The 11,624-nt window shown below is 46.6% G+C and overlaps 3 protein-coding genes across 3 annotated transcripts in view; 1 reads left to right on the top strand and 2 right to left on the bottom strand.

Annotated features, from left to right (window-relative positions):
• The window catches only part of TREMEDRAFT_61499 (uncharacterized protein), a gene marked incomplete at both ends in the record, with an annotated part of 3,789 nt that extends 2,628 nt beyond the window's left edge, over window positions 1–1,161 (bottom strand). The window contains 3 exons of the mRNA XM_007003996.1: window positions 35–48; window positions 257–288; window positions 718–1,161. Of these exons, the coding sequence (XP_007004058.1) occupies window positions 35–48; window positions 257–288; window positions 718–1,161 (490 nt within the window). The remainder of the gene's footprint in view (window positions 1–34; window positions 49–256; window positions 289–717) is intronic.
• A 614-nt stretch (window positions 1,162–1,775) lies between these two features.
• On the bottom strand, window positions 1,776–5,652 carry TREMEDRAFT_68294 (uncharacterized protein; the record flags this gene model as incomplete). The annotated part of the gene is made up of 15 exons (XM_007004216.1): window positions 1,776–1,782; window positions 2,068–2,184; window positions 2,533–2,723; window positions 2,787–2,811; window positions 3,058–3,170; window positions 3,390–3,512; window positions 3,683–3,838; window positions 3,955–4,000; window positions 4,216–4,299; window positions 4,346–4,361; window positions 4,404–4,475; window positions 4,715–4,972; window positions 5,180–5,217; window positions 5,408–5,454; window positions 5,482–5,652. The coding sequence occupies 15 exons, from the start codon at window positions 5,650–5,652 to the stop codon at window positions 1,776–1,778; spliced, it is 1,464 nt and encodes a 487-aa protein (XP_007004278.1).
• Window positions 5,653–6,595: 943 nt separating this feature from the next.
• On the top strand, window positions 6,596–11,116 carry TREMEDRAFT_61497 (uncharacterized protein; the record flags this gene model as incomplete). The annotated part of the gene is made up of 4 exons (XM_007003995.1): window positions 6,596–7,037; window positions 7,241–7,535; window positions 7,686–9,150; window positions 9,470–11,116. 4 exons carry the CDS (start codon window positions 6,596–6,598, stop codon window positions 11,114–11,116), a joined length of 3,849 nt encoding a protein of 1,282 aa, XP_007004057.1.
• Between the last annotated feature and the right edge of the window lie 508 nt (window positions 11,117–11,624).

Genomic DNA, 11,624 nt, shown 5'->3' with positions numbered 1-11,624 from the left:
ACGTGCCTCGTTTAACGGAACGCGCTAATTTTACTCATTGACATTGCCCTGTTGGTCAGTTTACTCATTCGTTACGATTCGAGCCATGGGGGATTTGTTCTTGTTTCGATTGTCCAGACGATTGTGGGGTTGGGGAGGATAGTAAAGTGAAGAAGAGAGATAATGGGTACGTGCTCCCATCACGACGCGCAGAGGACGACGAGTATTGTTACTCCAAGAAAAGGGATCGGAAAAGTTTGAAGTGAACAGTACTAACCAAACACCTTCACCTCCTCTCCATCCAAGTATCTAAACGTAAGTGGATCTCTCTTATTTCACGTCATATGCTTGAGATTCAACAAAACCCGTTATAATCTCAATCATGAGAACCCACTTGTTTACTTGGAACCAATCTGGACCCCAATGGGAGGAAGAGCGCCAAAGAATCTTGACATAGGAAGAAAGAAAGGGAATGATATCTTTCCAACTCCGGACCCTAGGCTTTCGTTATCGTATAATATAATACCCAAAATCTCCTGATGAGTGACCAGGCAAGATTCAAACGTTTGAAAAGAATAGCAGGTCAAGTACGAAAATGCAATTTAAAATATACAAAGTTCAATTCCAGACCAATATGTTGATAGGGAAGATGGAGAGAACAGAGATGGAGAAAACAGGGACGGAGAGAACAGAGATGAAGAGAGAAAGGCAATCAACAAGAACAAAGACGACACTCACATAACTTTCTTTAAACCAATAACCAGCTAACAAAACGACTTTCTTTTGATTCCTCCCACAATTTCCCAAAGCCATACAAACATGTAATTCTCTTAAATTCCTTAAATTCACTTCATTATGATTCTTGTTACCTCTATCTACATCTGGAAAATGTGGGTCGAAATGATCAGGTGTAGTCGCATAACCTTCTCCTTCAAGATCGTCGTAAGAACCTTTGGATCCCCACCAATTTATCTTATTCCACGGTGACCAAGAATTTGAAGATGGATCGTTTGAATCGTATGGATTTGAAGGGTCGGCAGGATCTACATCTACAGAAGGGTAGAATGGTAAGGAAGATAATTTTGGACCTGGGAGAGGGAATAAGGAAGGGATTATAATGATGAGGAGGATGATAGATATTGGAATTATTAGTTTAGGTCGAAGGAGAGTATGTTGAGGCATCGTATTTTGATTGAAAAAGAGTGTGATGATTTGATTTTGAGAACGAAGGATCAGTAATCGGGGGGTATTGGAAAGATGGAAGTGAAGGAGATAAGAGGGAAAGAGAGGAGTTATGTCGAGAGGAAGACGCTTCGAGAGGAAAGAGAAATGGACTTAGTAAGGAGAGATATGACTTGTACCAGCAAGCTTTGACCCAAAAGATGAATTCAATGAAGTCGTCAAAACGACAGAAGATATAAGTAACGACCTGGTCAGTCGGAATCAGCTCGACACCACCGATCCAATCGCGTGCGGCGAGGGAGAGCAAGGGAAGGGGGGACGATTCAGGGAAAAGTGAATTGTCTTGTCCCAATGTGGTAATAAACTCTGTTTCCGGAACATGGGCACATCCGAGGGGAAAGCTGAACGGACGTGGAAGATGGTGAATACATTCGACTTCCTCTTTGACAGAGAGAATTAACGTGCGGTTTGATACCATTTTGTGCATTGTATCATCTATCGAGGCAGTGTAGGCATTGGATCGACCAAGCAAGAAAATCTAAAGGAAAAGGTAAGACGATATGTGAGTATGTTGTATTTTGGTAGATGGTGTGCTGGTAAAGGATATTGGTTCGTTAGATGCTGTTCGTCAGCGCTCACTTCTCACCGTGCAGCCAGAATCATATTGGAGGATAGCACACTGCACGTGGACTGTAGGGGAACAGTGGGACGGGTTGGGGCAAGAACAGGAGGAAACGGGACGCTGAGCAGAACGGAGAGTGATGAGACATGTTTAAGTGCGAGACGGGAAGAACTCCTAAGTGAGAGGTCACCAGGGAAATGGACTAGAGAAGGCAGGTGACGATGAGTGAGTGCCAGGTGTGAACGTGAATGAAGACGCTTGCGAGAGGAAAGCGGACCACCTACCTCATCACGGAAATCACCCGGAATTCAGTCCCCTTCCCCGGGTCGGCACTCGTCGCCAACAGTTCGCAATGAAGTTTGTGTTCTCCTGGCTGGAGGTCTTCCCGTACATTCAGGGTTCTATAATCAGCCTCGATCCAACGTCGACACGACATTCGATCTTCACTGGCTCCACCTATATCTACGTCGGAGTTTCCATATAGCCGAAAGCGAATTCAAATTGATCGACGATTTACGGCATGTTCTCGAGATGTTCCTCACTCATGGCCAACGCGACTCTTCAATAGGACTTCCTCCTCACGACAGACAGTAGGCATTCCACCAGCCGTCAAGCCACCCTCCACGATGGGCAGACCAGTGTCAAGTTATTCAGGCGCTGCACTCTCGACTTCACCGAGCATCTCATCGTTGCAAAGAAGTGGACGACAGATGAAGAAGTGTGTTCGGCAAACAGACGAAAGTACTCACTGCCCAATGTTGAATTCGTGGACCCAGTAACCCTCCGCCTTCTGCGCCAGTTCCTTGTCCTCGTCCACCCAGCAACTCACGCTGCCTAGACCAAACTCGCTGGAGCGAAGATAGTATAAAGACACGGTGCCGAAGGACGAATGAAAGGGAACTGTGAAGGTGGATCCGGGCTGATCAGCTATGAGGTAGTTCTGTCGTGAGCTCAACTCTCATAGTCTCTTCCTTGTGTACTGAAAGGGGGAACTGAGACTCACTTTGTTTTTCCAGTTCCAAGGTCGCCTGCTCATCAGCACCCTGACGCAGATTCACCAGCCAACGACTGGTGTTGACGAAGATCATCTACCGAGTGAAGGAAGAATGCCACGAACGCGAACAAAAGCTCTAGCTCCTCAAGGATCCGAAGAGACGCTGACGCAGGTTGAGGCCGCCGATAAAGGCGTCACTCGGCGATCCGAACTGAGCTCACAGTCTGGACCTGGGGAAGAGTGTGATGGAAGGTGGCGTAGAAAGCATGTCAACACTCACCAGCCCTCGTTTTGACTCGGCACAAGCGGGTGTTTTGTCCCGTCCATCGAGAAACAATCCGGTTTCAACGTCGGATTTGTTGCATACGGGTCGTACTTCTGAAACAGTCTTAGCTATGTGTGAGCGCTTTCCTTCCCATCGATGTCCTCAATTCTGGGAGCAGCAGGCTGATGTTCATGACCCTTCCCACCGACAAGAAATTGCGGCAGACAAGATATATCTGAAACGCTGGCAGCTCAAACATGATAATCCTGACTTCCCCCCCATCACTTCCTGACTCGCCATTGCGGCAGAACAATGTGTGATCACTTCTCGGAGCAATGGTCACTTACTCTGGGCAAAGGCGCCGATGTGTAATCTTCTTCCCAAGAATCTTCCACATCCATGGCGCACTTCTGGCCGTCGATGTAGGCGTTCACTAGGTCCGCCATGAGAGCGTGACCTTTTCCAGACAACTGGAGAGTCAGCGGCGGACAGATCTTTTGCTCCTCAACTCCGAGTCTCTCCCCAAGAACACTGTGACCTGGGCGACTTCACATGAATGATCTCGCGGGACTTGATCGTCACAAATGTTCGAGTAATACAGGACGTATGGGTACGGATCGCCGTGAATGCGTGTACTCACATGCCGCAAATCCACATTCTCCAATGACTCCCCTTCTATAGGTCCCTTGTTGACAAACAACTCTTGTACCAGCGTCACGTTATCCAGCGCCTGGTGTAACAACACATTCCGGAGCGAAACAATGGGGATGTCGTAGTACTGCGAGAAACTTTCATGCTGATTATCAGCTTTGCCAATCGATCACTGATGGCATTGTCAAGCCGTCGAGCATGGTGTTGTGGCTGTTGGGATTCGACGAACAATTCAGTGAAAGAGCGGGCGGACAGACTGACCAGATCACCACCAAGAGCGATGGAGCCAAACATGAGAGCGAAGATCCTTTAGATCAGCAATTCATCCCACTCAGTCCTCCTCGACAGTCTTGTCTGCTTCATATCTGATCTGTTTGTCTTGACCTACTTGCACCACATCACAGTAAGTGCTGCGAAGATGCACAACGCCCCACAACCGTTCCAAGATGCGTTTTGGGTGGAGAGATCACACGTCGGAAGTAGGGTGGGTGGGATGGGGCGTTAAGTGGAAAGAAGCCTCACTGCATGCTCAATATTGCAGGCTGACTGGGTAGGTCCAACAAACCACGCAACATGAGCTCGTAAGGTTGAGGAATCCCCATATGTCTTGTTCATCAGCTCGCGGTAACCATGGTCGGTAGAAGAAGCTGACAATTCATCGTTGATCGCTGAGTGTCAGCAATAGCTGCCAGAGATGAAAGAAAACTTACTCAGTTCAAGAAGGATCAAATCGACATCTTCCGGTATGTGTTCGCCGAAACACATCGAAAAGTAATTCGAGCCTGTTGTCAGTTATTTCGAACACACTCGCCCTCTCCGGATCAACGCTCAGGTGAGATAACTTGGAAATCCTGACTGACGAGCCAAGGCGACTATGCGGTACATGAAGAGATATACGTCGACAAATGACGGATACTGACTCGATCAGGCAAAGGCGAGCAGGATCAAGCACAAGACAAGAACAAGGCCAGGATGGGGAGGAGGATAGAGAAGATACCGTAGAAAAAGTCGACCAACGCACCTTTACCCCCTTGCGCACCATTGACAAAACCATTCACCCCTTCCGACGCCCCCTCCATCAAAACCCGGTCGTTCTGCGGAAAAAGATCGCAGAGATGCTCAAACACCCTCCTGTGCATATTTCTAGGGGAATAGTACGGTCCCTCGGGTAGATCGTTCAAACCATGACCGCCAGAAACCGAGCCTCCAACCACTGCTACCGTGAAGGGATCTCCTCGCGAGGCTTTTTGTAGGAATCGGCGGAGACGGATGTTGGAGCCTGGTGATGAGTTTACGTTTGCGGCCTTTCATCATGATAGGCGCAAGATGTTCACTCTGTGCGGGGCCAGTCAGATCGAAGGAAAGGAAGCACGTCAAAGATCTGAGCGATGAGGCGGGAGAAGAATGACGGAATGGCATTGTATCAGAGCGAATGGTAGGGAGGGGGAACGTGACTAGGTGAAGGGGTGAGTGTATGAACGATGACTGACTGAGAAACCTATAGCTTTGGCCAATGTGTCTGATCTGTTGGGGGTGAGTTACGCCCTCGTCCGATGTGAACCACCCCAAACAGGAGGGGAAGATTTGGACGAGGGGTGATTGGGGATGGAGGGATACCATTTTGGGTGGAATGGCTAGACTGGGTGGACTGGAGTAGGTCGAAAGAGGGTATGAGGGAGAGTGGTAAATAAACCCGACTCAGGCAGGGACTTACCCTAGCTCTTCACATAATCTAGGGTTGACATCACACAACCCACATTCCTTGGACGCCCTCTCTGTTTGTCCGACCCAAAGATCAAACCCCTCCAAGTCGATCTCTGGAAGTTTGAGCCTGGAGAGTCTGTCGGGGTAGTAAGGCGGTGGGAGTACTATGAGCAGGATGATGGCCAGGTTGAGGAGGAGAGAGAGGGGGAGGACGACGCGACGGGAACGGGGGGAAGAGGTCAGAGCTGACCACATGAGGGGGTTGATGATTTCAGTGTGGTCGATGTGCAGTGAGAGTGCAACCACGCAGAGGGGAGGTAGAGAGGGGGGTTTATAAGAAGAAGATAATGATATGGAGAGGTGGAAAGAAGGAGGGGAAGAGGTAAAAGTTGAGAAATGATGGAGAGGGGAGAGGGAGGGAAAGGAAGGGAAGCGAAGGAAGCGGAGTGGGGGGGGGAGGGGCAGAAGCGATCCGTGCGTCGAATAGGTTTGATGGCGGACAGGTCATGTTTGATGGCATCAGCGGTTGATCCACCCTTACTGCATGTCGGTTAGGCATGCAAAGCGCACAGCTATCTTCTCGTTGATGAAACACGGGCATGAATTCAAATATCAACTAGCATCTACCAGGGTAAGTGGAACAGTCGCAAGGGATGTTTCTTCAATCACCGTCAAGGTAACAATAGATTAATAGCACTTTGTCACGTCGTCTGCCACATTGCAGATATCATCGGGGTACGACCCACCTTGTGGCGTATCTCTCTGTTGTACTCTAGTGCAGTGAGGTGGACGGTCTGAATGACTGTATGGTGGGTACACTGGTTAACACGGGAAACAGTTTCGACGCGTTGCTGGTTGCTTGCTTGATGCATGCTGCATGTGTATGGGTGACACAAGTATTCTCTCCTTGACCATTAGGATTCGCTGACTTATCAACTAGTAATCGATGACAGGTGGCGATAAGGAACGCCCGGAGATTCCTTTAGAATTCCCTCCTTGGGTTTCCTAATCCGAGCCTTGAACCCATTAGTAATCCCCTTCTCCTTTTCTAATCACTCAGTTTACACAATACTAATTCCTTGATAAGCCTTCCCCATGTTAAACCCACGTGTAATCCTCCACTCCCCGCTCAAACTTCCAAGACCACCCCCCTCACCTGTCTTTACTCATATACCATACTTGTATCTCCCACCTCGATATGTCAGACCGTGGTCGTGATCGTGACCGTGACCGTCGAGCGGATCCGAGAGATTGGGATGAGTGGCATTCAAACCGTCGTAGGGACTCTTACATGGATACGGATAGAAGGAACGACAAGTATGACGATTCACCTAGGAAGTATGATAAACATCATCCCTACGATAAATATCATCCTGATGATAAACATCCAGAAGATAATAGACGGTTTGATAAATATTCAAATCTTCCTTTAGATTCTTATCGACCTTCAGGTAGGGGGAGGGATGAACGTTTGGATGAACGAGTTAGGGGAGATAGGTCTTTAGGGAATGTTAGAAGACCAAAAAGTCCTAGTATACCACCACCTCCTATACCTACTTCTCCACCTCCTTCTTCCAGTGGAGCAATGGGTGGAAGTGGCGGCGGTGGTGATTCTGGGAGTGGTCTGGTGGGGATGACGGGTACGTCGGGTGTAGGAGGTACAGGATCACGAGATGACCGTCCTGCCTTTTTGACAGGAATCAACGTGGTCTTTCTCCGGGCGAGGGAGGGAGTAAAATATCAAAGATCCCACTCCAACAAATTTGCTCATGGTTTACCTCCTCGTCCCATGAGTCCTACTACTACTCGTAATTCCCCCGATCAATTATGGGAAATCATCAAGTGAAGGAGGAAGACCCGGAGTTATTGGAAGGACCACAGAGTTATGGTGTGGAGGATAGAGGTAAGGGTAGAATATTGGGTAGAGGAAGGGAGAGGTCGGTAGAAAGAGGTCAATATAGTGGGAGGGAAGAGAAAAGAAGAAGAGGAAATTCTTCTAATTCGGAAAAACGACCAAGAAAGAAGGATGATGTGCGAGAAGATGGGGAGAGGAGGGATAATAGTTCAGATTCCACTTCGGATGAAGAGGGTCAGTTGAAGAGGGAGACCAGTGCGGCGTCGTTGAAAGAGTTTATCCTGTATGTTCTTTCATATCTCTCTTGATTGATATTACTCCCTCGTCTTGAGAATCACTCAGACCTATATGTAACTCTCACCCTATATATCTTTCTCAACATCCTAAGATCTTTTAAATGTTTGGGAGAACGGGATAACACCACTGACGTCAGTGCCATTCGAGCGTCCATCTCGACTTCTTCCTCACTCGACCTCGCAATCCAACATCTTCAACGTCTCTCTTCCTTCCGTCTCTCCTCTCCTGAACTCCTGGATGCCGCCCGATTCCGGATCCGTGACTTGGAATCAGAGCTGAAAACGAAACTGTTCGTCGCTCAGAGGACGTTTGGGAGATTGATGCGTCATAGTCTTTCCATACCGGGGGTAAAAGAGGGTGATATGACAGGTTTGGATCTGGATTGGGTGAAAGATAGGTTGGACGGTATGGAAGAGAAGGTCAGGGAGGTTTCTGATCAGGTTGTCGGTGGTGTACGGGATTCGAGGATGATTAGGGAGGACGTGCAGATGAGTTGGGATGGTTCTGGGGGAGTGAGAGGTGCCAGTGGAGATTTTTCAGGAGAGGTTCAACCAACGTCGGGACCTTCAAGACCCATACAACAATTCCCATCTACAGGGCCTACTGGTCCTGCAGGTTTTTCTGGTCCAGTGGCCCGGTCTGGTCGATTGGGGTCTTTTGACCAGCGAAGATCTTCCGATCCTTCTCGTCAAACAATCCCCGAAGGTGAAGCCCAAGATTTAGCAGAAACAGCCGAAGACGTCGACATGATCTCAGATGACACCCGTCAAGCAAAACGTTCCCGAGCGAGACGTATGTTGGAAAACATGTTAGAACGTCTTGAAGCGATAGAAATGAGGAGTGAAGAGATCGAAAATCAATTGTATTGTTTCGAGGGGAATCAAAGAGATCCAGGGATAAAAAGCTGGAAAGAATTGTTAGATCTACGGGATCCAGATGGTCGGTTGAGAGGTGCGCGTGGTGGTGATTCTGTCAGGGTGAGACGACGTATTGGTGATGATGCTCTTGGAGCACTTGGTTATGAGAAGGCTGGAGAGGTAGGTGGGGTACATGTGAGGGGTACGAGAAGGGGTAAGGGGATGATGAAAGGTAGAAGTTTGGGGGGAAATGATCTTGCGGAGGGCAAGAACGAGTCAGAAGGGATGGAAGTGGAAGTTGGAGAAGAAATCGAAGGTAAAGATAATGTGTTTGGTAAGAAACATGGACAAGAAGATCAGCTGGAAATGGAGATAGTGGAGATTGCTTCTTCCGAAGAAGGAGAAATAGCAGATGATGTGTTATTGGGTATGGAGGAAGAAGAGAAGTATAGGGATGAAGACATAGGACGTGTCATTTCGGTAGTTGGTAAATTGAGAAGGAGAGTAGCAAAGTTAGAGAGAGAAGTGAGGGATTTGAGGGGTAGTCAGACTTCTCAGGTCTCAACTGGGCAAACAGGGATTGCAGAAGATGGTCAGAGTGGAGTCGCTGAGGGAGGAAAAGAAGGTGGTACAGTGGGTAAAGGAGAAGGAGGAGGTGGAGAGACAAAAGCAGAGTTGGGAAGTGATGTTTTGGAGAGATTGAAACTGGAATTGAGAGAGGAAATGGTTGGTGTTGCAAAGAGGGTGAGCTACAGTTTCGTTCTTCTGGCGGTGTGGTGTATTCCGAAATCGAGTAGTCTGTGGACTTGAACCCCTCTCTTCTTGATCACGTACTATATCACCTCATATCCCATTGTCATCCCTCTTGAGATTCCTTTTCTTTCCCCCTTTGATCTTGGTCTATCCTATTCTGGTCTATCAAAGATCCTTACCTACTTCTCAGTGATCTTCACCGACACTTTAACACACTGCTCTGGGTCCATTTCCACTTACTCACAGCTTCTCCTACCTTTCATCCAACGTGGAAAACAATTCCGGTAAAAGTTTGGACTGATTTCAATAGGAACTTCATAAAATGGCAATTACATATCGACTTTCCGCCCAGCAGCAGCACCAACAACAACAACAAGTACATTCCAGAACACCTTCAAATCCTAATCCTCCAAATGTTAATCCCACCATCGGTACGCATGTTGATTCTCAACTTCGACGATCTTCTGATCCAACGACTATACTTCCACCTAATAGAACTTCAATAAATCCACAAAATACGTTTTCACCTCTTAATAATTTCCAAGTGGTATCGAATTCTCCTCTTAATACTATGCAGACATTATCAAATTCTCCAATTATCAATACCAATACCGTTTCTCAACATCACCCTCCATCTCAACTTCACCCTCAGCCTCAAGCTCTACTTCAATCGCTTTCGCAAGCTTCGACTCAAATGCAATCACAAAACCAAAATCAACGATCTAATTCTATTGGACAAGGTCCTTCCATACAGACTTTCGCTGCTCAAATGAACCAAATCCACGGTGTTTCAAATTCATCAGGTCAAAGTTCAAATTACGTCCAAAACCAGACTGTGAATTTGAACCAAGTTCAAAACCAACAGTTATTCAATAATAAACCTTTGACGGGAGTGTCAACTTCTCATATTCCGTTTCAAAGAACTACTTCACTTCCTTCTTCTCCACTTTCAAACACACCAAGACCTCCTTTACAACCATCATTCCCAACTTCACAATCTTTTTCCGGAACGAATTCTCAATCTATCCCACAGATACACTCAAACTCATATTCAAACTCCCACCCGAACCCGAACGTAAACTCTAACCCAACTATCAACCCGAATCTGATTCATCAAATAAACCAAATTCCCAAAACAGGTTCTATACCAGGGTTCATACCGATAGAACAATTCGCGATTGAAGTTTACCCACATTATCTCAGCTCAGCACAACAAAACGGTCATGATCCAGTACAATTAGTGAAAAGTCAAGATGCTTTGAATTTCGCTTATCGTGAGCATTTTAGAAGTACAATGGAGAAAGCTACTTTACATTTGGATAATCAACAAAAAGGTTTGATCCAACAACAACAACAACAACAACGTGAGAATGGAATGGTTTCTCAGTTATCTCCAGTGGGACAACATCATAATATTCAACATCAACATGTTCAAATGACACATGTTTCCCCGGTTCAACAACAACAGATGATACAATCTCAAAGACCTCAAATGACACACGTTTCACCGATTCAACAACAACAGATGGTACATTCTCAAAGACAACAATACACTCAACAATCTAATCATATGTCTATCCCACAGAATCAAATTCGCACTCTAGCTCAATCGGCAGATCAAAGACAGATCGAGCAATATAATCAAATTATCAGACAACAACAACAACAACAATTCCTGGCAGATCAACATCAATCTCAACAACAGGTTAATCAGAATAATCAATCTGTTCATGGACAAAACGTAAATTACCCAAATCAATCGATACAGAATAACAATGGTCAAAACCAAATGGGACGGGATGATTCTCCAATTTTACCTATCACCTCTACGCAAGAGATTATATCTTTGGGACCAACGACGAGCATGAACTCTCAGTCGTCTGGTGGGAATACGGGGAATGATGTGATAGAGGGTCAAGGAGGGAAAGAAAAGGAAGTAAAGGTGGAACATGTGTGATTTGTCTTAAAAGTGGAAGTGGGATGATTTGAATCTTGTCACAACTCTCAACTCTAGAAAATAAAAGAGGAATGATTTTCCGTGTCAAAGTCAAGGACGGCGGGGAGAGAAGTTTTTATCTCTTGAATCTTAGAATGGGTAGGATGGAAATTGTGATGATTGTCTAATCAGTTTGAAAAGAAGGGAATTCTTGTGGAGAGATGAAATTTGTCATAGATTTGATTGAAAATCGTCATGATGCATCTGTCTGATCTTACTTCATCTAACTACTGGCAACTAACACAGTAACCGGAACGCGGTACCCCAGCCAAATTGGTCCCGCGTCGTTCCGGTTTCTAGATTAGGTACAGAGGGTGGGCAAAAGTAATGGTACATCTCGGCGTTGATTGATATTCTACCTCATACAAAAATTAGGTCGTTGGCTGGAACGAATCCCCGAAGGGTGTCCCATAACTTTTGCCACCCTCTGTACAAGATAAAAAATCCACACGACTTTGGGACATTCCAA

Source organism: Tremella mesenterica, assembly GCF_000271645.1.
Source record: "Tremella mesenterica DSM 1558 unplaced genomic scaffold TREMEscaffold_4, whole genome shotgun sequence".
Taxonomy (NCBI): Eukaryota; Fungi; Basidiomycota; class Tremellomycetes; order Tremellales; family Tremellaceae; genus Tremella; species Tremella mesenterica.
This window is presented reverse-complemented; position numbering and strand designations above follow the sequence as displayed.